The 26,996-nt window shown below is 47.2% G+C and overlaps 1 protein-coding gene across 1 annotated transcript; it reads right to left on the bottom strand.

The window, feature by feature from the left end:
- Positions 1-1,536: 1,536 nt before the first annotated feature.
- Positions 1,537-26,793, bottom strand: Zfp282 (zinc finger protein 282). The gene is given in 8 exon segments (NM_001106592.2): positions 1,537-3,959; positions 10,877-10,990; positions 11,639-11,752; positions 13,371-13,490; positions 14,378-14,497; positions 15,052-15,178; positions 23,993-24,412; positions 26,585-26,793. Coding segments are annotated over 8 exon segments (2,001 nt in total). The 5' UTR covers positions 26,750-26,793; the 3' UTR covers positions 1,537-3,138.
- Positions 26,794-26,996: the final 203 nt, after the last annotated feature.

The following is a 26,996-nucleotide window of genomic DNA, read 5'->3' as shown; positions in this document are numbered from 1 at the left end:
GGCCTATCTACCTTCAATCTTTTTCCCTAAACACTTTTTCTATATAATGACACAAATCACCAAAAGTTAAGGAACCAGGTTTGGCATGGTGGTTCATGCCTTTAATTCCAGCACTCAAGAGACAGAGGCAGGCAGATCTCTCTGAGTTCAAAGTCAGCCTGATCTACACAGCAAGTTTCAGGCCAGCCAAGGCTGCATAGTAAGACATTGACTAAAATGGGGGGTAGGGGTTGGACCATGGAGGCTCAGGCCCTGGGCTGAGCAGTGTCACATAGCATTTCTCAGGAAGATAGACATAACCATCACTATCATGAGGCAGAGCTGCTGTGGTAGCCTTCAGGAGACTTTGGTCACAGCCACAATAAAATAATACAGCCAATAGCTGAGTCTGTGGTAATGACGGCGAGGCTGTTACCTGTGGAAGGAGGGTGAAGGGTCACAACTGACCTCACAAGGGAATCCATCAGCCCTCCTACCTGCCCCAGTTGTATATAATCGTAGACATGCCAGTGTGTGTGTATAAGAGGTAGAAACTGACTGGTGGCAGAACACATCAGTGGTGTTTTGCCTGTGTTGCCCATGCTTCTGTAATTAACCTTACTTAGCGAGCGAGCTCACCAAGCTGCACTGGGTGGAATCCATCTTTGGTTTGTTGGAGAAAATAGACTCTACCATTATGGCTCCCTAGCACCCCTTGTCTCTCTGTACTTTTGAGTAGTGTGGCCTTTGCTCTGTACCCAGGAGTATGTGGTAGCAGTGCAGAGAAATGCTGCATTCTAAGAAGTCAAATCAGCTGCCTGGGACTGAGCACAGATCTGGAAGGGCCTAGAAGCAGCTCTGAGCACTAGATGTTTTAGTCTCTTGGGTCTTTTTCCCCCCACTATTTGAGACCTTATATTTAAACAAGCACACACATACACCCCAAGACCAGACAGACACAAACTTGGGGCTGGAGAGATGCATTCTTGATGCTCGTTCAGAAGACCTGGATTTGGTTCCTAGCACCCACATTAAGAAGGGGCCCATTCATTCAGAGTGTAGTGGAGGGCAGTACAACCCACCAGACTGGACTCCGAGAACTGGAGTATTGGCTGTTAGTAGCTCCATCACAATACCTCTTTGGGAATAAGCTTCTTGGGGGTAAAATAAAGGAATTAAACTCAAGCTATGTGTTAAATGTTTTAAACTTATATCTCAGTAGCTATCCCCCTCCCACTTATAGCAGCCAAAAATATTTGGATCTTACTTTCCATGATTTAGATTATGAATTATTTTCTTTGTATGCTTTTGAGAAGTAGTATATTGTTCCCTCCCAAACAATACCTGAACTGGAGGATCCCCTCCTGCTCTAGCAGAACTCCACTGAAGCCTCTCTTACATTTATCTCATGAGAAATTGTTTTCCTAAGATTAGTCTCCTTCAAAATGCCGAGTGAAGGGGAGAAGAAAGAAACCCCAGCTTACTGGGTTGCAGTTCATGGAGGTCTGCTGTCGGATGCCACGCTAGAGAACCCTCCATCTTTGGGAACATGCAATCTGCAATCTGGATACCTTTTATTTAATTTCAAGAATTCCCTTTGCACGGCAAAAAAGGGTCTGAGGAAAGCAGAGCAGCGCAGATGAGCGGGACAGAAGCAGAGTGCTCACAAAAGTGGTACCATGAAATGCTGGCTACCCACCACACTCCCTAGCTGGGAGAGAAACAGGATCCACAAAAGGAGCAGGAAAGCCATTTTTGACACAAACAAGGGTCCTGGGGCATGCCACCCCACCCCAGTGCCTGGCCATGCAAGATGCTGAAATGGAGACTGGCCCACCAGGCTGCAGTGCTGGGAGCCGTGGAGTGATGCACCAAAATGAAAGGGAGTCCTTTGGGCGCTTCCCAAGGCGCCTGCAGGGTCAGAGCATAGTAGGTCTGTGTCCATGTCCATGAGCACAATCAGTTAACAGATAGCACCAACTGGGATGCCCAGGGCAGGAGAGCTCAGGCTCTAGCACCCACTTGCCCAGCCCTCCTGGGCAGAGTCTCATTCCTTGGTGGCTACTCTGGCAGCCAGTCTTCCCTCACCCTGTGCCCTGGGAAACCGGAGTAAATCATCAGGGTGAGGTCTGCCGCAGGGCACCAGCTGCCTCTGGAGGGCCTGGCCTTAGTTGTGCAGTGAAAAGCTGCTGCTGCACCTGACTGAATGATCAGAATTGAGAAATACAGGCTAGGGGAACAGGATGCTAGGGCCCAGGCTCATGTCAAGGAAGAGCCTTCCGAAGAACAAGCCTAGACATTTTACAGCCTATCAAGTCCCCATTCCCAGTTACCCCAGGAGTTGGCCCCTGTTGCGTCTGAGAAGATTTGGGGGATCGAGGGGAGTGGAAGAGGAGAGAGACCAGAAAGGCCAGGTGAGATCGGTCTGAGACCGACAGAGGTAGGCAGTGTGTGCGGTGGGGACACTGCACTGGGCTGGAGCCCTGGTGCGGCTTGGCCACACTGTTCTCATGTGGTCTTGTTAAACATCTCACCTGTGTCTCACTTTTCTCAGTTACCACATCAGGAAAACCCTACTCCACCTATCTCGAAGGGATAAGCTAAGGGTGTAAATAGATAACGGATAGAAAACACTTTTTAAAAAAGTATAAGGCGCTATTAGAGCGCGAGGCAGTGTTGTCATGAGGATGTTACCCTTAGCGCTTCCCTCAGCTTCCCCATTGCATCCTTGCTTTCCTTTTCAGGACGTCTCCTCACCTTAGGATGGATCATATTTCCTTATTTCAGAAGGGATTTGAGACTCCCTGGTCGCTTTCCCTGATCAGAATCTGTAACCCCGGTGGCCAGTGGACACACTAGGAAGTCCAACGTGTGTCCAAACGATTCCTGCTGCCTTGCTGTCCCTCTGGAACCTTCCCTGGCCACTGGGTCCACCCTATGAGATGAGCTGGACTGTCCACTAGGGTTGGACAGTACTGGGGTACCCAGGTCCACCCCTTGGAATACCCTGTCTGGAGTGCAATTCCTGTGCCGATTTCCAGCAGGAGGTGAGGAGAGGGCGGGGAGGTGCGCTGAGAACGGTGGGGCAGGAGGGTTGGTACTCAAGAACCCTAGCCCGCCCCAACTCCAGTCCAGTCCTCCCCGCCCCCCAGCCCAACCCTAGTCTCGCTCTGGCGGCACCTGGAGCGGCCGCGGGGCCCCTAGACCCGGGCCATTGTGCACACGCAGGTGGTCCTTGAGTGACTCCTTGTAGCGGAAGCTCTTGCCGCACTCGCCACACGTGTAGGGCCGCTCGCCCGTGTGGATCCGCTGGTGCTTTAGCAGGTTCTGCTTGCGGATGAAACTCTTGCCACAGAGCGCGCACTGGAAGGGCCGCTCGCCCGTGTGTAGCCGCTGGTGGTTCTGCAGATGCTCCTTGCGGCTGTAGGTCTTCTCGCACTCCGAGCATTTGTAGGGCCGCTCACCGCGGTGCGTCATCTGGTGGCGGATGAGGCCAGAGTGGCAGTTGAAGCTCTTCTCGCATTCCGCGCACTCGTAGGGCCGTTCCTTGGTGTGGCTGCGGTGGTGAATGATGAGGCTCTTTCGCACTCCGAAGGTCTTGCCGCATTCCAGGCAAGAGTAGGGCTTGCTGCGCGCGCCGTGTGCCAGGAGGCTCCGCCGGAGGCCGCCCGGGCAGCAGCTGCCGCAGCCACTGCCTGCACCCGCACCGGCACTTGTGCTACTACTCGCACCAGTGCCGCCGCCACCGCCGCTGCCGCCACCACCGCCACCGCCTGCACTGCCTTCTCCACCGGGCTGAGGCTCGCCTCCGGTACTGCGCTCGCCTGGAAGCGCAGGGAAGCCGTCCTCCAGGAGGCTACGGCTCCCGGGTCCTCCAGGGTTCTCCGGCACGGCCAAGGCGGGCAGGCTCTGCTGGTGAGGTTGGGTTTGGGGCTGCGCAGAAGCTGGAGGTGGGTTCTTTACAAGCAGTAGGCTGTCACCTGGGGGCGGGGAGAAGACAGAAGTGACAAACTGATAGCGCTCATCTTCAGGATCCCGGGATCTTCAGTGTCCCGGAGGGGAGCTAGATCCTCCCGGCCTCATTTTCTTTAATAATAAGATGGGCTTAATGGCTCATCAATGCCCTGTGATTTGGGATCAGGAATAGAAAGCCCTCCAGGTTGCTTCTGCTACCCCAGAAGTCACCTTCAAAGGTAGATGCTCAGGGGTCAAGAGCACTAGCTCTTTCTGGGTTGGATTTCCAGCAACCACAATGCAGCTCACAGCAGTCTAACTCCAGTTCTAGGGTATCTGATATTCTCTTCTTCACCAGGCATGTGCATGGAGCACAGATATACATGCAGGCAAAACACCAATAAACATATACATTTTTTAAAAATTTGTAAAGGTAGACTGAACTGGGTGTGGTGGTGTACGCCATTACTCCCAGCACTCAGGAGGCAGAAGCAGGCTGATCTCTGTGAATTCTAGGTTATAGTGAGTCCTTGTCTCAAAAATAAAAAAAATTAAGTGTCAATTGCCCTGAAGTAGTAAAACTTAGTTGTAGTCAGAGGGATAATGTTAATTTTTCTTTGGAGATTCTATAGGAGGGAGAGAATTTGCACGATGTGAAAACCCATTTAGAGATTTACCAGAACGGAACACTCAGAGCTTGGGTCCAAACCTTAGAGGGATGTGCAGTTAGGGCACCAGGCCAAAAGAGGTTGGGTAACTGGGATGTTGCCCAAAGGGCTCTGGCCTCTAACAAACCTATGATGTCATTTTACAACATGCTCTCCAGGGAACTGCTTCTTCTCAGGCTAAAGTGCCTTTCCCTTGCACTCTAGCATCTCTAGGTCATAAGTCCCAAACCTTACCACTGCTTTGGGTACCAGTGTGTGCATGGAGGGATATATATATGTGTGTGCAGTGGGCTGAGTCCAGGCTCTTTGTGTCAGAACAATGACCTCAAGTCCCTTCTTCTTATGCCTCCTCCTCCTCTGTTATTGTACCACTTTCTGGTCCTCCCTTCCCCAAGAGGAGCCTAACCCCTACTCAGAGGCAGCCTGTGGAAGATGGTGAAGAAGGTAAACTTTATCCACTCCTTTCTCTCCTCAGTACTCCCATTTGGGAGCAAATGGGAGCTACTTCTTATAGACAGAATCTCTTATATGGCCAATGAGCTGAGGCAGGAGATAGGAGGTGGGACACTGGCAGGAAGAGAGAGGATTCTGGGAAATAGAGAATTAAAAAGGGAGTGATTCGAGCAAGCTGCTGGGGGAGATGCCAAGGAAGATGTGAAGGAAGAAGCAGTTGGGAATGAAGGAGCGGAAACTAACCATGTGGAAGGCACAGAACAGTTTGAATGGGTTAAATCAGTTACAAGCGAGTCGGGGAATGAGCCAAAGCTTGTGGCCTAGGCTATTTATTAATAAATAATTAGCCTCAGAGGGAGGCAGAGGCCAGGAAAAAAGAGAAACCATTTTTTTTTTCAACTTTGGGTCTCAACTGTCATGTTTCTACCCCACTCTTTAAGTTATAAAGTCAGTTCTTAAATACTACCGTATGCAGACCAGGCTCTGCCCTCCCTTCTGGCCTAGTTAACCTCACTACTATTTCTAGAGGAGCGGCCAAGAGCAAACGCCATCTTCATTCTCACCTCGACTCCAGGTGCTCGAATGCACCCATACTGGCTCCAAGGCACCTGTGGCCCCTGTACCAACTAGAATGTGGATTTTTGCTGCTGCTCCACCAAGGCCTGTGACTTCACTCCTTTCCACAAGCTCATTAGTTTCTGTGGATGCTTCCCAGGAAACCCACCTACAATCCTATTCTGGTAATTCTTGAATTTCAGCATGACCAGCAGTCCACTTTCTCCATATTCCATCATGCTTTGATCCCCACCGCTGGCTTGTTTTGTTTTTGTTTTTGTTTTTGTTTTGGCCTGGCCCAATTCAGCACTCGAGGTCTAGCAGAACGATTACTCCATGGCAACACACCCTGGTGCTCCACAGTTCAGGTGCCTAGAGAATCCCATTCTTTGCATACTGCTTTAGAAAACTACCCTTCTGTCCTAGGTGCCCTTCCTCACAGACTGGGGCCCTGGCTCTTGTCTTTAGTGACTTTTGGTTTCCACTCTGCAATTATTGCATTGCTCCTCCTCTTCCTCCTCTTCCTCCTCTTCTGAGTCTCCTCTTGCATGGGCATGAGAGGTTTTGCCTTCTGGCTACCGCTGCTAACTGACTCAGAAATGAGCAAGTGATCTGGTAATTTGGTGTGAGTAGTTGGCTAGATTTCTGGAAGGTTCCTTAGCCCTGAGAGCAGAGGTTCTTAACCTTTCTAATGCTGTGACCCTTTAATATAGTTCCTCCTCTTGTGGTGACCCCCCAACCATAAAATTATTTTCATTGCTATGTCATAACTGTAATTTTTCTACTGGTATGACTTTTAAATATCTGTGTTTTCCAATGTGCAGTGTGTTAAGATTTGGTTTGTTGCCATGTACTGTAATGCTCATTACTGGCCCTGGTTGCCTCAGGGGAGAGAACCATCACGTACACCAAGTAATGCTGTGACCTTGCGCCTTAATTTAAAATGATTGGTTGAATAAAGATGCCTATAATCTATAGCTGGGCAGAAGAGAGGCATTTTGGTTCCCAGGCTTGGGGTCTGGGGCAGGACCACAGGGGAGAGAAGAGAGAAGGTGGAGAGAGGAGAAAACGCCGTGGGGTAGGTGACTCATGAAAACATGGCCATGAGGGCTGGCCAGTTGGAGTTAAGAGTGGCCCAGATGGAGCACGGCAAGTTATAACTCAGGGTTATTGATGGGGAAGTGGATTTTAATAGCTTAGAGGGTAGATACTGCTACCTTGCACTAAAAACTTACAATACATATGAAGGTTTTGTGTCTTTTATCTGGGAACAGAATGATCAAAGGTAGACGAGAAACTCCCGATTGAGATTAAATAATTACAACAGTAGTGAGCATTCTGGAATTTTGGTTTTTTTTTTGTTTGTTTGTTTGTTTTTTTTAAAAAACCACAGAAATATTATGAGAATGTTTTGGTTTCAGTCCCAGATGTAGGATGACTGTGATTTGCCCGATGCTCTAGCAGATGTTTTACGAGCTGCAATTGTGTGACATTTGAAGTTCTAGGAACTTTTCAGAGGCGATATAAATGCTAGGACCCCAAGAGGCAGGTTGGTGGTTTGTGGCTGTTCACAGGGATGGGTGTAGTTTCTTAGTCATGTTCAAAGAAGAAACAGAAGGAAAGAATTTAAATTCAGAGATCTTTCTCTTTTATTGATGGGGTGAAACAGGAGTAGGGAGTGAAGGGTTGGAAAAGAACTCACAAAAGAGTTTAGTCAAATTACAAGTAGTGGATGGAAAGTTAAGGATACAAATAGGAAATCTGATTTGAAATGCCAGAGAGGAAATGGCAGGGGATGAAGGAATGGGTTTTTATTTTTCAAGAGGCCAGCAAAAAGTTTACTGTGGCTGCTACTACTAAGATAGCCCTCAGCCCACCCCCACCCACCCACTTTGCTCCCAGAGGGGATTTTATGGTTTTACTTTTTCTTCTTCGAATATTTTGATTCAAAAAAGTTTGGAAGACTGGCTGAGAAGTTGGGAAAATTGCCAGTGGTCATGGAGAGGCCTAAGAAACAAACAAAACAAAACAAAACAAAACAAAAAAAGACTGAAATAGGAAAACAAAAAGGGTTACCTTAGACTATCTTTTCTGAAAAGGTTACAGATTTGACTCTGTAATTAGAAAGGATATGGGTGGAGATAGAAGCTTTTGGGAGTTACGGAACACCAGAAAAGAGAGGACAAACATCATAGTGACTAAGCAAGAGCGGTGTAGAGAATATCTTATGCATTGTATGGATGCATCACCTGTCAATTAACAAGCCTATGGCCTATGGCATAGGCAGGAAATAGAAGGTGGGACATCTGGGAGACAGAAAAAAATTCTGGGATAGAGTCAGGCAAAGGATTTATCTGCAAAGATGTGAAGAGATGGACGCATGGCACCTGAGCCCAGGAAACCAGCCATGTGGCAGATTGTAGGTTAAAATAATTGGGTTATTTTAGTTATAATCTAGTTAGAGTAGAGCCAACTCTATGGCCAAAGTATTTGTAAATACTTTGAATACACATGTTTTGAATCTGAGTCTTAATTCTGAGAACATGGGGCTGGGAGGAAGAACTAAGACCTAACTTTACAGAGTGGGAATTTCCCACAGTAGTGAAGAGGGGAAGAAACTATGCTGTAGGGCATCTGGGCCAGAGAAAAACTGAGAGAAAAACAAAATAAAACAAAACAAAAAAAAAACCCTAGGACAATCTAAAGAAACAGCCATTTCAAAAGAAAGGGTTAATCAACAACTGAACTGCCAGAGTTAGAGGAGGGGCAGCCTGGAGTCATGAGACCACCATCAGCTTTCCCAGTACTTGCACAGCATGTGCCTGCTAATGGTGTGGGACAAGATTATGACAAGATGGCATCCTAAGAAAATTATAAGTGTTTTTGAAGAGGCCATGATTTTATATAGGATACACTCACCTTATGTGAAACGAATTCTAAATAACTGAGCTACTCAAAATAGAATTATTTCTCAAGACTGGAAGGGATTGTTAACAGCTGTACCAGAGCCTGGTCCACAATTGAAATGGTTAACATGGTGGAGGGAAGAAGCCATGAATACTAAACAGTGGAATAGAGTGAGCGGAATGAATACAGTAAATATAGTAATAACGATCAGTTGTTAGTTGAAGGGCAGTACTCTAATATACAAGAACAGATTTAATTTGATGATATTACTATAGTATTATAGATAATACGATAGTCATTAATGGCTTTAAGAGGTTGGGACAAAGTTGAGGAGCCTGGGGAAAGGTCCACTTCATTTACAAAGATTATAAAGGCTCTGAAGAAGCCTTCATTGATTTTTTTCTTTTTACAAAGATTAATCTCAGCTATGAACAAAACCAAATCAGACTCTGACACTAGGCAAGGCAGGTGTTGATAGAAACCTTGGCATTGAAAATTCAAATACCGAATGTAAAAAAGTTATTTGATCATTAAAGGCATGGGCAGCATCTATGGACAAGGGCAAGGGATATGACCGATATTGGTTCTAACAAGTACCATGCTAATATAATAGGTCAAGCTATAGCTAGAGATCTCTAATATCAAAATGCCCAGTGCTTCAATTGCAGGAAATATGGTCATTTGCAAAGAGGCTGTAACCAAACCAAAAGCCTCAGAACTCAAACACCCAGTGCATTAACTATGAGAAATACAGTACTCTGTGCAGGAAAAGTGAACAAGTCATTTCTAGAGACAATGGTTTTCCTAAATTTCAAACAGAAAGAATGCCTAAGCATCCTGGGGAGTGTATATGATACAGCACAGACCACTACTGGATTTAGGAATGCAGATCCAAAAGGAGATATTCAAGGTAATTTTTGTCCTCGGGAAATGGCCTTGGGAACCTGACTCGAGGCCACTCAGTAAAAAGTATGAGCTGTTTGCCTCTTGTCAGCCAGGAAATAACAAGCAGGAAGAAAACCTCAAGTAAGTATTTCAGACCAATGCATGCCACCAGTGCTGTGCTAGACATGGCCACAGATAAATATCTTCCTCTATCCCCAAAATTCAGTGTTATAGAATAACCACTGGAGTTTATGGTCTTTTGCCCTTAGGGACAGCAGGGATGATCTTGGGAAGGAGAGGATCCAGGAATTATAGATGACAGTTTCAAAGAAGAAATTAAAATTATGGCCTGTGTGAAAAGAGATGCAATTCAACACAGGTGACAGGATTGCTGCTACTCTTTCCCCACAACAAAGGCAAACCTGCTCCAGTAGGAAGAACATGGGGGTTATAGAAAAAAGCTGTGGCATTAACCTATATACAGTAAGGATATGTGAACATTAGAATGGGAGCCAACGAGTTTTGTGCTGAGGGCTGGGATTTGCTTACTTCTCCACAGGAAGTGGAAAGTCATGGATACATCAAAACTGACACAGATTAGAATCGAGCAGGAGAGGTCTCGGGAAAACATTGGCCATTAACTCAAAAAGCAGTTATTTCATTGCAAATGTTTCTGTTTCTAGTTTCCCTTGGTATATAGCACAATTAATGGCTTAAAACAGAAGGGGAAAATGTAGTGACATTTCTAGAATTTTGGTTTTGTTTTTTTATAAGAAAGTGTTTTCATTTTAATCCCAGGTGTGGGGATATGGGGCTGTTTCAGACTGACTGCAGGAGCTGTGATTTTCCTTGTGCCCTAGCAGGGGCATGGTGCTGCCAGCTGCAGCCACTGTGTGACACTTGGGATTCTGAGAACTTTCTGAAGGGTATGTAAATGCTAGAGCCCTGATAGGTGGGGTTGGTTGTTGTTGGTCATTCAGGGAGGTTGGTTGTGATTTGTTGGTAGTCATATTCAAAGAAGAAACAAAAGGAAAGAAATTAGATTCTAGGAGATATTCTCTCTCTCTCTCTCTCTCTCTCTCTCTCTCTCTCTCTCTCTCTCTCTCTCTCTCTCTCCTTCCTAGCTAGTGATAGAGAATGAAATTGGAGGGATAAAAGATGGGAAAAATAGACCAGCATAGACCAGCTACACTGTGTTCCATGAATTTTTGCCCCCTCCCCAAAAACCCCTAAAATTCAAAATTAAAGTAAATTTAAAATGACAAATGGAGAAGTGGTGGCCAGGGGTTATGGAGGCGGCTGCTATTATCATTGCTTCCAAGGCCAGTAGTCAATCTTCTGGCTTTCCTGAACATTATCCTGGTTTGCCAACAGGTTAGAAAGCAGACTGCTCTAAATTCCACTCCAAACAAGGACTCACACCTCTCCCATTGAGTGAAAACAACTGGGATCCAGCAGAGGTACATATTACTCACTGGGCCCAGAGTCTAGTCCAAGCTCTCCTTCCATTGAGTCACGTGGGCCCCATGGGTACGGCTGCTCTTCCTGCTTGATCCAGGACAAAATGTCATGTGCTGAGATGAGAGATTCTGTTGTTAGGGGGAAAAGGCAATCTTAAGACTTCATTCATTTCCACTGAGCATCCACCATACACCGAACTCCAAGAGAGACCGTAGGGCCAGCCATGCTAAGGGAAAACTCAGCCTTGAAATGTAGGGCCACAGCTAGCTGGTCTGACCTACTGTGTAGAGGCAGAGCCACTGACAAGCCCATGGCAAGACCTCAGCACTCAGTGAGGGGACTGCCCATCTTCCCAATCCCCTCATCCAGCTCCTACAGTCAGTTTCTTATCCTCTCTCCTTTATGCCAAGGGTAGGATGAGATGATGATGTCAGAACTTCTAGAAGGAACGCCACTGGACCTCTCAGGTGTACAAACTCATACACAAACCCATCTCCAGTCCCTGAGTGAGCTTCCCTACACAGTTGGAACCTCCCCAGAATTTTCATGGGAGCTACCATACAAACACAACTCCAGAAGGGGGAATGAAGGACCGCCCTAAGTATTCTAAAAAGAAAAAAAAGAAATTCCAGAAAATATGAATTCCTTGCTCTTTGACACAACGCACTGTGCAGGCTTCTGGTTTTGAATCTTCAACAAGCAATGTTAAGGTAATTTTTTATCCATTCTATTGACACAGTAAATGCTAAGCTTAATAATTCACTCTGACATCTCACCTGAATTAGGGTCTGTGGGAATATCTCTCTCTGCCAAATCCTGCTGATCCCATACACACTGCTGCTCCTCCTGCTTAATCCGGGACAAAAGGTCCTGGGCAGAGATGGGGGAGTCTATTCATGGGAAGAAAAACAGCAAACATGTTAGAGAAGGGGAAATCCCACCAGTCTCTGTATTTAGTGAACCAGATTTCATGCAATCATTTGTTTTCCCTAAAGTCAAGGATAAGAATAAAGTATCCCAATTAACTAACAGTTCCAGCCCATCTGGCCACAATGAGTGGAGCTGTGGCTGAAGGTTGGTGTGTGTCACAGGGCAGTGAATAGGAGACAAAATATCTCCAGAGATTTAACCAACCAGGATGAGGTCTCTGCTCTAGGGCAAAAGAGAAGAGATTCCTCCACAGAAGAAGGGATTCTCAGGAGGGTATTTCCCATGCAAACAGCCCTTTCAGGGAAGCCTTTTATCTGAATGGAACTTCTCAAAGACAAAACATCCTTTTTATCAGAGGCTACTAAATCTGTAACCGCACACTTGGGAGGTAGAGGCAAGAGGATCAGAAGTTCAGGGTCACCCTTGACTACGTAGAAAAGTCGAGGCTAGTCCATTAGACTCTATATCAATTCTCTTTTCTTTTTAACCAAACCCAACCTATCCTTCATCTATTGCCTTCCTATCTAGTCAAGGCTTCTAGAGGCAGCAGGAATGATGTATTTAAGGGACCCTTTGGTAACCAGAGAAGGCCTGGCTCCTGCCCTTTGGCTATTATCACTTGCCTGTGTTTCTCAGGCTTTCCTGGGGGAGGGATGAGGTAGGAGCACTTACTAGTATGGTAACTTGGCAACTTGGTAACAATATCCAGATATTTGATCAAACATAATTCTGGATGTTATTATGAAGGGATTTTTTTATAGGTGAGATTAATATTTAAGTCAGTAGACTAAATCAAACAGATGGCCCACTATAATGTGGATAGGTCTCATCTAACCCTATAAGGGTTGAGTTAAAAAAGATGGCCAACCCCAGGAAAGAAGAGATTCTGTCAGAAGACCACCTTGTGGATAGAGCTGCAACACCAATCCTTTCCCATTCCCACCCCACTAGCTGACTTGCTAGCAAATTTTGGATCTGTCACACCACTATAATCACATTCACGAGTTCGTTAAAACAAATCCCTGTACATATATGCATTCACATGATCACATGGTATACACGCAAACCATTGGTTCTGTCTCTCTGGAGAACTGGGCCTCATGTACACACCTGCCATAGTAGCTTCTCATCTAAACACAACCCAGCTGAAAGAGCCTCTGGGAGCAGCTCCCCGTGAGCATGCATACAAGTCAGGGGAGCCCAGCTTGGAAGTGTCAGCTCAGAAGTACTTGTGCAATTTAACTTTGTGGTCTGGGAGCCGGTTTACCAGTTTTAATATTCTAGCACCCATAGAGTCTAATAAAGTACTTAGATTAACTAAGCTTCTTTTTATAGAAGACAGAGGGACAACTTACTGGACAAAGGAGAGGGAAAGAAACCAGAACAAGGTATGTTGAATGTAGCTATAAGCCCTGAATGCTAAACACCACATTTGCACCTGGGTGGGAGCCTCTCTTAGTCCATTTCTGCATCCACCACTCTTCTTTTGATGGCAGAGCCCTCTAGCCTGACACCCTCCAGGGATTTACAGACTATACCTCACCCCTCTTTGGTTAAGTAGTTATTTGACTCACTTACCAGTGATGGATTCTGTGGGGATGGCTCTTTCTTCCAGGCTCCGCTGGCTCCGAACACACATGGCTTCTTCTCGCTTCACCTGGGAGGACATGTCCTGTGCAGGCACCAGAGGCTCTGTTCCTGGGGAGAGAGAACCACACTTCCTAGAATGTTTTTTCAGTGTGTTGGTCACCAGGATGTTTTGAGGACAGAACCGTGGTTGCCAGCACTTCCAGGGGATAGTACAAGAATCTTAGGTTCCTACTGGAGCCATGTGTCACCCTGTGAAGCAGAAAGTCCCAGTAGCAGAGAAGTGACCAATATTCAAGAAAAAGGGATAACAAAAAGGATACGATTGGTTCGTGCCTGCAGTCTCAGCAGTCAAGAGCTGAGACAGGAGGATTGTCATGAGTTGGAGGTCAGTTTGACCTGCATAGTGAGTTCTGAGCCAGGTTGGGCTCAGAGTGAGACCTGATCTGGAAAAAGAGACTAGGCCAACAGCAATATGAAGTCTGAGAAGCCACACCTTCTCTGTTAGTCTCCCTGAGACTGGGACTGGGGCCATTAGCTGTTCCCAAGCCTAAGGCCTCATGTACCCCATGGAATCTGGGACGTGTCCCAGCCTAAGCCCTTCCTTACTTCTTTATTTTTTGAGATAGGCTTTCACTGTGTCACCCTGGCTGGCCTGGAATTCTCTATATAGACCAGGCTGGCCACATACTCATGGAAATACATTTGTCTCATATTCCTCTTGAACACTGGATTAAAGATGTGTACCACCGCCAGCCTCTTCCCTAGCTCCCCTGTAAATTCAGAGCTACCAAAAGCCAATGCCTATGGTATGATTTTAGGCCCTGAGGGCATGTCCTGTAAGTGACCACACAGCAGCTGTGGCATAAGTGGTTCTTGGGTGCATTAAGACCTATTCTCTCCAGACCTACACGGTAACGACTCCTTGTGTGTGTGTAGGGTGCTCATCCCTCCTCTCCTGCCCCTCTCTGACCCATGCCTAGCTCACCAGCTATTACCTGTGTCTGCAGTCCCTGGGATCTCTCTCTCTTCAGGGTGATGCTGCTCCCACACACAAGGCTCTTCCCTGGGTTCTGCCTGCACTGGAGCATCTGGCTTGGACACTGGGCCATCCGTGTCTGTGAATGAGATAGAGAGAAGGAGGGGAAAGGGGTTGTATGAGGTTGACATGTAAATTCAGATCAAGGTGATGGAGCAGGGCTCTCAGTTACCAAGTACCCACAGCACAGCAGCCATTATGTACAGAAAGACTCTTGAGGGCTGGAGAGATGGCTCAGTGGTTAAGAGCACTGATTGCTCTTCCAGAGGTTCTGAGTTCAAATCCCAGCAACCACATGGTGGCTCACAACCATCTGTAATATACATTAGATAAATAAAATTAAAAAAAAAAAAAGACTCTTGAAAGCAAGGTAACAGAAACCCAGGCTCTTTGTGAGAGTCAAGAGCACAGTCCATGGTTGACCCCGATCTGTGAGGATACAGCGCACGGAGGTATAAACTTGATGCTTTACAGTATTCTAGAATAATGGTGGTAGTGCTGTCTAGACTGCCACAGCGATGCCACCCTTTGACAGTCATCCTATTGTCAGTTCCATGTTACTCCCCATCAGGTCCCTTTGCATCCTGAAGCTCTCGGCAGAGAGCCCTCGCCAATGGAGGGGAGTACCCTTACCCAGGGACATCAGGGTTTTGTAGTTCTCCTTCACCAGATTGCTGTAGAGCTCCTTCTGCCATTCGTCCAAGTTCTTCCATTCGTCCTCAGAGAAGTAAACAGCAATGTCGACGAAGGTCACTGGGACCTGAACCGACAAGGGTTTTAGTCAGCAGGCTGCTACTGTTCCTCACCCCTCTCCTGGGGGCCACAGTGCCAGCCTAGCTCAGAGCTTGGCCTCTTTTCCCAGTACCCCGATTTCTACATCCTAGGTCGCATCCCTTCATTTCTGTGGACTGGCCTTCCTAAGTGTCCAATAGCAGTGGGTCAATACTGTCCACTTGCTTTTTGTTGTTTTCTTCTGAAAACATTTTGTTAGTTGTGTACTGTGTGTCTATGTGTAGAGGCATTCATGCAATGACACCCATGTGGAGGTCAGAGGACAAGCTGCAGACACTCATTCTCAAGTTCTACCAGGATCCAGGTCGTCAGTGGCAAGGGCCCTTCCCTACTGAGCCCTCGATTCTCTCTTTTGTCCTTTGCTATTCAGAACACTGAGGGAGAAGCCATAGTCAGTGTGCTTCTTTGGGGGCTCAGGGTAACAGGAATATGAGTGACACCAAGTGTGGGAAGCAGAGAGCCCAAGTACAGTGCAATTGTGTGTGACAACACCGTACTTCAGGTCACCCGTGTGTGCACAGTTAAATATTTTTCAAGGTTTAATTATATTTATTTTATGCACATGAATGCTTTATCTGTTTTATGTTTGTGTACCATGAGCTTGCAGTGTTGACAAAGGCCTGAAGAGCGGCAAGGATCCTCTGGAAATGGTGTTGCAGTGGATGTGAGCCTCAATTTCCATATTGGGAATGAAACTAGGGCCCTGTGGAAGAACAGACAGTGCTCTTAACCACTGAGCCATTTCTCCAGCCCCAAAAGTTAAATTTTGTCACTAAAATACGCTCAATCCATATTGAACATGTGGAGCATGTGCCTCAGCTCCAGAAGCCTGCCCTATCTTTATGAGGAAGTCCTGCTGTAGTTGTGGCTCCCCTCAGTCACCGCTACTGAAGGTATTCTGAGCTGCTGTTTGGTTCTGACCAGGAGCCTTGTCCATACTCATTTCGGCCTCCGCCAGCACCAGTTGGACCAAGCTGTTTCACTTCCATTAATTAATCACTGAACTTCCCTCTCTGACCACACAGACTTCCTTCCTCTCTCCCTCTCACATCCCTATTGAATCAGTGGCTCACTCTTACTCTGAAATCCAGTGTCTCAAACCTCAACCAAGCCCTATTCTCCATGGCCTATTCAGGGCTAAAGCTGGCCTGTGTGGTGCGTTTGTGTGAAGGATAAAAAGCCAGGACTGTCAGTCCACAAGCCAGGTGCATGGCACTGCAAGGGGACCCTGTGCAGGTGTGACATGCGCAGTGTGTGCAGTGCCCACTGACTGGCAGCTCCAGTCCATCACTAGAACTAGAACTGGAATTCCTCCGAGGCATGGACAAACCCTCAGTCTGAGAAAACATTCAATCCCCTTTCTTCATTTTATTTCCCTGTTGCTAGATGAAATCACAAAACTCTCCAGTAACACCTGCCACAAATTCATACCAGCTGTCCACGGCTGCTTTGGAAGCCTTTTGTTGACCTCTTTTTCACACCTTGCCATGCTCCCCAGGAAGCTTATTGCAGACTTCACTCCCCAAGCCCTGTCTGGCCTCCCTCCATCTTCTCCTGCTCCTCTCTGACCTCAGGCGGGTGTGACAGCAGAGCTCCTCCTTTACCCCTTTCTTCCTGCTAAGCCAAACCTGCCACCTTCGTTCTATTGCTTTCCTCCACCTCCCGTCTGCTAAACTCATTCCAAACGACTCAGTTTCTCCCTCTCACTGGCTGTTTCTCCTGAGGGTCATTTCTATGGAGTGAAGACCTTTGTTCACTCAGACTGGAAAGACTGCTCAATGGGTAAGGGCATTTACCACCAAGCACGATGACTTGAGTTCAAGTTCCCGAAGCCACATGGTAGAAGAAGAGAACTGTTACCTCTCCACTTGTGCTATGACACACTGACACGTACACACACACACACACACACACACACACACACACCCCAAATGTTTAACAAAACCCTTCACCCAACTCTACCTCAGTTCACTTGGCACATCCAGAGAAGCCTGTTTTTTCCTTTTTCAAAATCCATATACATTTTAGTTCCCTGACATCTAGCTGGTGGCTGTTCATGGTGCACACCTTTAATCTCAACACTTGAGAGGCAGAGGCAGGCTGCTCTCTGAGTTTGAGGCCAGCCTGGTCTACAGAACTCGAGCCAAACCATTTCCTGGAAATTCACCAATGCCTTGCTGCCAAAATCTTTCTGGTAGGCAGACCACCTTTCCAGAATTTTCTGGTTTGGCTCCTGTGACTATATTGTCTGTTACACAGCTGGCTTGCACGGAAATTACTAAGCTGGTCACTGCCCTTACCCTTTGCCATTTCTTCACCCAAGTCTGGCAATTTCGTTGTTTTTACTGCAATTGTTACCTCTTTGGGGATGACTTAAACTTTCTTTGCTCCCTTCAAAGTTCCACGTCCTTCTAAGCCATTCCTTTCAATCAGCTATAAGTGGCTAAAACTAAGTATATCCCAGATGTGTTCACCATCTTCTGCAGTATGGTGGCTTCTTCATCTTATCCAACCATTTCTTTTAAGAGTCAGTTCTTCCTCTTCCTCTTCTTTTTTTCTCTATGCAGCTTTGGCTGTACTGGAACTTATGCTGTAAGCCAGGCTGGCCTCGAACTCAGACATCCACTTGCCTCTGCTTCTCAATGCTGGGATTATAAGCATTCGCTGCTACCACCTGGCTGAGAATAATTTCTATACAGTTGGAAACAGACTTCACTTTTTAAAAGTGTCATGGTGACAGAATACAGAAATCTAAGACATGGTCTGAGATAGACAAAAGCCTGCACACTTGCTGCAGAAAGGAAAGACTACCCATGAATTAGTTAGGAATCCATTAGTAGACACAATAGATTTAAAGGATCAGAGAGAATATCCTTCCTAGGCCTAATAAAAAAAGAGAATGCTCTTCATCTTGAACACCCAGGAACATACAATGAGCCATTAACTGTGGTGAACCCCATTTAAGAACATTCTCCTGGCACTTAGAGTTGTGATTATAAAACACACCCATGAGTTTCTTTTGTGCATATATGTGTTCATGTCTGTGCAGTTTCACATATGTGTGTGGGTATGCATGTACTTGTGTACACATGTCCTTTGAGACAGACTCAGTGGCTTGGATCTCATCAGTGAGGATAAACTGGGTGGCTGGCCATGGAGCCCAAGGGAATCCTTTGGTTTCTACATCCCTGGCATGTGGTTACAAGCACACAATGACATACCTGGCTATTTTCATACGTTCTGGGAATCAAACTCAGGTTCTGATGCTTGCATAGCAAGCATCTTACAGACCAGGCCATCTCCCTAGCCTGTAAATACTTTTGCAGTTCCTACAAGTAGAAGAGTCCAATTCTCTGCCTCTTGAATGTAGGCAGGATTTGGTAACTCACATCTAGCAAGTGAACTGATATTGTATGGCACAGAATATACAGGCCCCATCCCATTTTCTTTCTCTGAATCCCTCAAGTTGGAAACCTAGAGGTAGCTTCCATGTTATAAGTAGGTTCAAGCAGCCTTGGGGAGGACTAATGACCAGGTAAGGGAACTATAGTCAATGTTCAAATAACAGCATCACTAATCAAAAGCCACACTGGAACCTCACAGGACTGACTGAACAGTACCACCCTAGCTGTTTCTGATTCCTCACTCACAGAAACTATCAGCTGATATATTTACTAGGCTATCATTTTGGGGTCATTTACTGCCCAGCAACAAATAACTAACAATGACTACATAGTATTTTCCCATAGACAAAATCAGTGACTTCTCATGACTCCACAAGGCAATTACAATGTCATCTTCATGTTATAAATGACCAGCTAGAATTTCGCTAAACTACTTATACTTTAAGGAGACACTGATGAGGCTTGGAGACAACAAAAAATATACTTGCCCAATAGTAGGAAAGCCAGAAGGTGGCACAGTCAAGATAGAAACCCAAGTCTTGGGGCTAGAGAGGTGGCTCAGCAGTTAAGAGAACTAACTGGTCTTTCAGAGGACCTGGGTTCAATTCCCAGTACTCACAGGACAGCTTACAACTATGACAATTTCAGATATACATGAAGGCAAATGCACATAAAAAAAAAAGTTAAAAAACAAAACAAAACAAAAAACAAATAAAGCAAACCTGCTGATCCTAGGTCCCATAACATTTCTGTTATCATGCAATGGCACGTGGCGACTTGAGACTCCTACCACTTTAGTCAACATATAGAACATAAGGCAGAGCTAGGTAAGGATACTGAGTTAAGGGACCTAGCGTAGACAAGAGCAAAGGGAAGCAGGAGAATCAAGGGACATGCTGAACATGCTGTTACAGTAACACACCCCAAATCACAGTTAAGGCAGGATCCACTTTGGGGATATTACAACTCAATGTCTTACAGCCTAGATACACAGACGTCTGGTAGCTCTCCTGGTACTGTCAATAGACATTCTGGTTAGGGAAAGCCAACCAAAAGAAACCAAAAAGCAAATATTCAAGATTCAGGAGGAACTTGGTACTGTTCCTTGTTTGCTCATTTGGCTAGGGTATTGCTATGTAACCCAGGCTGGATTTGAACTCAGGATATAACCCATGCTGGCTGCAAACACAAAATTTTCCTGCTTTCCAAGTGTTGGTATTACAGGAGTGCGCTACCACACAAAGCTTGGGGCTCGATTCCTCAGTATAAGGGGACCATGGGAGGGCACACTGATTAAGTAACAGCTAAGCAACCCCCCCACCCCCATGGAAGTGGGGGATTGATGAGAGAAGCAGGCAGATAACCAGAGAAGGGGCTTCCTGGGGAAGTGTCCCTGTGGTGGGAGGTTCTGGAGATGCTGGAGAATAGCAGCAGGCCAGACAGCTGGCAGGTACTGGGCAAAAGGGAGCATGATAGGGATGAGGTCAAGAAGGTGGCAAGCTTGGACATTTATTTGGGACAAGATGGGAAGTCGGGGTCTGATGGGATGGTTCAGTATGTAGTAGAGTCACCTGCCACCAGCACTGACAGCCTGAGTTCCATCCCTGGGACCCACATGGTAGAAGGTCAGAATCAATTCCCACAGGTTGTCCTCTGACCTCCACAGACATGCTGTGGCACATATCCCTCATCCCTCTAGATAAAACCTAATTTTAAAACTTTAACAAAAGATTACATGTAAATAAGAAAAAGATGGGGCTGGGGATTTAGCTCAGTGGTAGAGCGCTTACCTAGGAAGCGCAAGGCCCTGGGTTCGGTCCCCAGCTCCGAAAAAAAGAACCAAAAAAAGAAAGAAAAAGATGAGAAGCCATTTGGGAGATTTAGATAGCATAGTGTGACACTTTCTTTTTTCTAAAGACAGGGTGGCATCTACCTCTGGTGTCACCTTGAATTTGCTATGTAGCCTAGGATAACCTTCAAATTCAGATTCCCCACCTCCCCTTCCAAGTGCTGTGATTACAGGCATGTGCTACCACACCCAATTTTATGAGGTGCTAGGGAGCAGTTTGTACAAGTTAGGCAAGCATTCTACCAACTGAGCCACATCCTAAGGCCATAAATGAGGTGTCTGAGACGGGTCACTGTGGCTATGATTTTAAGAATATATTGAAGTGTGGGGCCTACCCGAGGATGGAGAACAGCTAAGAGGCTGGAACAACAATCAGGTAAGATGAGAACGGCTGGAAGCGAGATGGAGCTGGTCAGACCATGGAGGTGCATCAGAGGTGGGATGTGAGAAAGGCAGTGGCTGGGGAGGGTCCCAGGAGTTGGGTCTGAGTGGCTGAAAGGATGGAGCTGTCATCAGCAGAACAAGCTTCTGACAGAAGACCCAGAGTTGGGACAAATCTGGAGTTTTGGTTTCTTTAAAAAACACAAAAAATATTTATATAAGAATATATCTTCATTTTAATCCCGGGTGCAGGGAGATGGGACTGCTTCACAGCAGCTGACTGTGACTTGTCTCGTGCTCTAGCAGAGGCATGGTTTTTGCCAGCTGCAGATGGTTTCTGTGATTGTGTTTGGAATTCTGAGGACTTTTCAAAGGGGATCTGAATGCAAGGGCCCTGAGAGGCAGTGGGCTGTTGATTGATTGTTGTTGTTTGCAGTTTGTTAAGTAGTCATGCACAAACAAGAAGAAATTAGATATCCTGACAGCAAAGATCAAACTTGGGCCAAGGAACTTGATGACTCTAATTAGCAGGACATAGTCTAACGATAACATCATCACCCCCTTTCCATCCCTTGACTTTATTGACTTTATTCAGGGATCTCTTTCCTTTCTTCTCTATCCTTTTTTCTCTCTTATCTAGTGTTGGGGGGTTGAAAGAGTGGAAGAAAGGGGTGAAAGGAAGAAGAACCCACCAAGTAGCAAAAGACAAGCTACAAGCCAGTGTTCAGGCTGGTCAAGTTAAAGTTGGGACGCCGAGTTGGCAGGAAGAATTGTGAATCTGACATCCAAGAAGAAAATCTGGGTGAGACATAGGCTAGGGTGCATTGGGGAACTACAGACTGCATGGGTCTGGATGGAGTCAGGAGCGAAGGGGTGCAAATGAGCACAGAGGCCGAGACTGAGCCAGGACAACTCTGCAAACACTTAGAGAATAAAGCAGACCGAGCAAAGAATCAAGATCGAGGCACCTGGAAGCCACATGAAAGGTGTTCCAAGGAAGAAGCGGCCACCTGCTACTGATGATGGAACTTTAAGGATGAAGGCAGACTAATGGCTGTACACTGTGGACAGAATGAGGACCTAACAGGACCAACAGGAGAGAAAGATGGGGAGAAAGAGTCTGACTGGAGTTGGCTCCAGAGAGAATTATCTAGTCACCAATTTACTGGAATACTAAGAATAGATGAGCCTGTTCAATGGGAACAGAGGATCCAGACAGCCCAGTTCCTCCACCACATAAAGTACACGGAAGAATAAGAAATGCAGGAAGAGCCTACAGATTTCAACAAGTCCCAGGCTGGCAAATAGTTTAGCAGGTAAAAATGTATGCCTCACAAGCCTGATGACCTAAGTTTAACCCCAGAACCTACAGTACAAGAAGAGACCCAAGTCCTGAAAACTGTCATCCAACAGTGTATGACTTTTAAATTTTTGATTCAAACAAACAAAAGAGAAAAGGAATAGATTTAAAATCTGAGCAACATGGTGGAGGAGACAGAGACAGGGTAATGTGGTGCTTCTCATACTCTAAAACGGTCCTTACATTTTTACAGTGAAAACGGAAATATTTACGAGTAAGATGCTGTGATGATGGGGAGGACGATGACGACGACAACGACAATGATGATGGGGATGATAAGGTCTCACTTGGTAGCTGTGGCTGACCAGAACTCACTATGTAGACCAGAATGATCTCAAACTTAGAGATTTGCCTGCCTCTGTATCCCACAATGGCTGGGATAAATTGCATCCACCACCACAGCCAGTATGAATAAAACTACTGATGCCTAGGATTCAAAATAAAAGCAAGAATTGGGAAATGAGTAGAAAAAACAGGGTCAGGGAAGCATTTGGTTGAAGCTCATGATGGGTACTCAGGGGTATTACAATATCCTATCTACTTTGTTATGTATTTGAAGAGTCGATATTGAAAAGGTAGGGAGGAACTGCATGTAACAAATATAGACAACTCAAGGCATTTTTTTCCTGTTATGATGGTGAGAATGAGAGTAAGGTGGGGGAAGGTGTTAGGTCCAGATAGGAGTATAGTGTTCACACGATGGTGAGCATTATCTAGGGTGGAGGAGACAGCTAAGGAAGAGGAAGGGCAAGGATGGATGGACATAATCATGGAGCCCAAGACACAGCCCAAGACATACAATCTGTGTGCACCCAAGACAGCAGACCAAGGAATAAGCTTGTATACTTCTATTTATGGAAGAAGTATTTTTTGTTTGCTACTTTTATTTGTGTACATGTGCATATAAGAGGACAACTTGTGGGACTCAGTTCTGGATGCTGGGAATCAAACCCAGGTCCTCTGGAAGAGAGAGACTAGTGCTCCTAACCATTAAGCCATTTCTCCAGTCTGGTTGTTGTTCTATTGAAACAAGGTCTCATTCTATAGACCTGGGCTGGTCTTGAATTCACTGTGGAGCGCAAACTGCCCTTGAACACTACTGCCTCAGTTCCTTCAGAGCTTAGATTCCAGGTGTGAGCCACCATACCCAGCTCCCAAAGCCTCCATACTCTCAAGAGAAATAGACACAGGGCCATCAAACTTAAAAATGCAGCATTGATGGGGTTGGGGATTTAGCTCAGTGGTAGGGCACTTGCCTAGCAAGCGCAAGGCCCTGGGTTCGGTCCCCAGCTCTGGAAAAATAAAAAAAAAAATAAAAAAAAAAATGCAGCATTGATGAACCAGGAAAAGGGTGGAAACAGGAATAGATCAAAATTCTAAATCCTAGAAGTGCTGAACTGAAATCAGTGACCGTAACTCGAAAATGATTCTAGGCAGCTTGGTTTGGAGCCTTTCTCCAGGTATGGTTCAGACAAGCACGTGCATTGTCAAGTGAATAAAACCAAGCATTAAAAACCAGTTGTACAGACAGACAGATAGGCAGACAGACAACTCAGGGAAGCTGGAGGACAGCAAGATCAAAGACTCCAAGACAAGCACATAGGGTTTTTGTGGGGCCAGCTCTGCTGGATACAATAGGCAGGACCAAGTTAAGGGTCTAAGACAGGCTTTACAAAGCCACTGAGACAACATGGAACTAGTGAAGTCTTCAGTGCTTGACAAGATGAAATCAAGGACTTGTTCACCTGTGTCAGTCCTCCCCTACCTCTGCACCGTCTCACCACATACCTTGGGGGCCTCCCCCTTGCTGCCAGGGGGCAGCCGCAGGACCCAGAAGTTCCTGTTTCGAAGCAGGTTCTCCAGGTTCTCCAGCCGACGTTGGAGCAGCCCGTACTCCTGCAGCAGGGTCCCCAGCACGGCCCACTTGCTCTCCATGTGGTTACCAAACTCCACAGCTGTCTTCTCACAGTCAGCCAGCTTCTTCTCGGCTGTGCCTGTGCGTCCCTCCAAGTTCAGCAGCTGGCTAGCCTGGGCATCCACCTTCCTCTCTACAGCCTGAATGGCAGCCACTACGGTCCAGAGCGAGATCTCTGCTGTGGGCAACTGGGGCTCACGCATCATGCGGTCTGGAAAGACAGGGGCCCTATCTGGAAAGGGCGGGAACTGAAAAGGCATTGGTCTCCTGGCATCCATGTCCCATTCTTGAGCCTGTGTGCGAGGGAAGACAGTGACAGCTCAGGATAAGAACATGTGTGAGAGAGAAGGTGGCCTAAAAATGGGATAACCAGCCAAGCACTATGCAGTACCATTCTTCTACCAAGCCTCTGCCTCTGGCTGGGCTCATTAATGATCTCAGTAATAGCTAGAGCAGTCACCCACCCATCCGACTAACCACTCTTCCACTTCCCTTAGGAGAGCCAGGCTGGTTACTAGTTCACCTGCCTTGGCCTCTAGCAAGTGTAGGTCATGCCCCCTGTCTAACATATCACAGACCCTTTCTCTGAACAGAGCAGCTGCTTTCTCTGGGGACTACACTGAATGGCAAGCTTCCCGTTTGGCTCTCACTCTTTGTTTCAAGGTAGGAATTTCCGTGTACGTTGACTGAAGTTAATCTTCTGAGCAATCTCTCTTGCAGGTTGGGGCAAGAATGATTATCTCTGCTTTAAAGATGATGAAATTGAGGAACAAAGAAGCAGCTGGTCATTCTTCAGCGCTGCCCTGCCCTGCCAACTGGCAGGGTTCTAAGTGCCACAGGTAACACAAACACTTTGCAAACATGCAATCACTGCCATTTCTACTAGGCCTACCAGACAGAAGATGCTGGGACAGCACGCCAGGAATTGTTAAATTCCACACACAGCTACTTTTTCATAACTATGCAAACTGAAAAATAGGTTTACTAGACAATACCAATTATTAGACAGGAAGAGGGGACATTCTTCACCCCTGGGAGGGCTACAAGAAAAAACTCATGGCTCCCTTCCCTGCTTCCTGATGAGGGGGCTCCCCAAGGCCCAGAGCCTCCCTCTTTATCTTCCATTAGGTATAGGCTGGGTGCTGAGTTCTACAACAGAGAAAGAAAAGTGGAGGGTGGTCAGGGTGTGTTGGATGACAACACAGGCTGATAACTGATGTTTTGTCCCAAACAGAACAGGAAGACATGCTCTCTCTGCTTCTGCTGAAGGGGCCCTCCGGTTGGGAAAAGTGGAATCCTATTCCTTTGAAGTGAGCCGGACTGGCCTTGGACAATCATACAAATTATTTTCTCAAACTCTGAGAAGTTGTGATAGCCAGAAGACTACTCCACCATGTCTAAGAATTCCTCTCGGACATGGGAGTGAGAACAGGGCCCTAGGAATGCCAGCCCCTGCTGGGTCCTGGTGGCTGGATGACTATTAGTGCCATCCATTGAGCTTTCGGAGGCTTCACTGGGGCCTTGTCTAAAGAAGGGGATAAGACTGACAATGGAAGTTTAGGAAGTCTGAGGCTGGTTGCATTTCAGCAGGTTTGAAGACCTTCAGTTGGTCATTTTGCTCAAAAACAACCCCAAGCGAATTCATATTGACTTGTCAAGTCTTAAGTCCTGATTGAGAATCAGGTGGGAACACGGGGGTGTGGGGGTGTCCTTCTTCAGAGTCCAGTCCCCGGGCAACTCAAGTCTCCCTTCTGAAACAGTGATGTTAAACCACTCTGATCCTTCCCCTTGTGTTTTATACCCAGGGCCGTGCCAGCTAAGCCCTAGGCATCCTGAGATCACGTATAGTGCCTAAAGAAACAACTGGAGCCTTCTCTCTCACCCCCAGGATCCAAAGACAACGTTCAGGGATGCGGTTTGGGCGTAGTCAGTTGTCTTAGGCTGCTCTGGCGATTCCAATATGCAAGCAAGTTTGCCAACCCAAGATGACAAAGTCCCCTCCCAGACCCTTGCCTGGCTCATCCGTTCTAGAGAGGAAAAGTGGGCTGCTCTTTATGGTCGGAGAAAGACAGCAATAAAACAGCTTTAAACCCTTTTATTAATCTGGCTACAGTGTAAACATGGTTGAACTGTTCCCTCTGTGGGCCGGGGAAAGGCCTGCCGCAAACCCAGGCGAGTCGGACGCCAAGAGGAACCCGAGTCCCCGCTCAGTGAAGCGGCCACCGCCACGCAAGGTCCTGGGCAACACAGCCTTGCTTCCGCATCCTGCGGGCCCTGGGTTTCGGCAGTACCGGCCGGGACAGCTGCACCGTGGCAGCGCGGCATGGCCTGGCGCTCGGGGCCTGCACCAGGCCCGCTCCGCGGTTCACCCGGGGCCCCGGCAGCCGCGAGGCTCCCTGAGGCCCGGCCCCGCCCCGCCCCCACGGCAGCGGCGCGGCCATGGCGCCCGCGGGCGCTGCACCCACCTGCATGGGCGGCATTCCCTCGGCCATTTCCGCGCGCAGCGCTGGCTCCTGATGGCAGACCTCCTCCGGGGGCAGAGCCTGGGCCCAGCTCCAGCTCCCGCTGTCCAGCCCCAGACCCTGGATGCCCAGCTGCTGAGGCTGCGGCCGTGTTGACACAAACTGCATCCTGGGAGTGCTGTTCCCCGCTCGGGCCGGCCAGGGAGAAGAAGAACGTTTTCCAGGCGCCTTCCCCCTTGCCGGGGCCGGACAGCTCCATCTACAGCCCGTAGGAGCAAACAGTACCCTTCGGTGGCGCTCCCCGCCCTTCTCAGCCGGCGCGCCAGCCAATGGCCTCGGAGCTCCTGCCCGCCTGCAAGGCTGGCCGGGGCCACTCCAGGCTGGGGGCCACCGCCTCCCCCAGAGATGTGACAGC

This window comes from Rattus norvegicus, chromosome 4, assembly GCF_021556685.1.
Source record: "Rattus norvegicus strain SHRSP/BbbUtx chromosome 4, alternate assembly SHRSP_T2T, whole genome shotgun sequence".
Lineage (NCBI taxonomy): Eukaryota > Metazoa > Chordata > Mammalia > Rodentia > Muridae > Rattus > Rattus norvegicus.
Note: the sequence above shows the minus strand (reverse complement) of the source record. Positions and strands in the feature narration are given on the sequence as shown.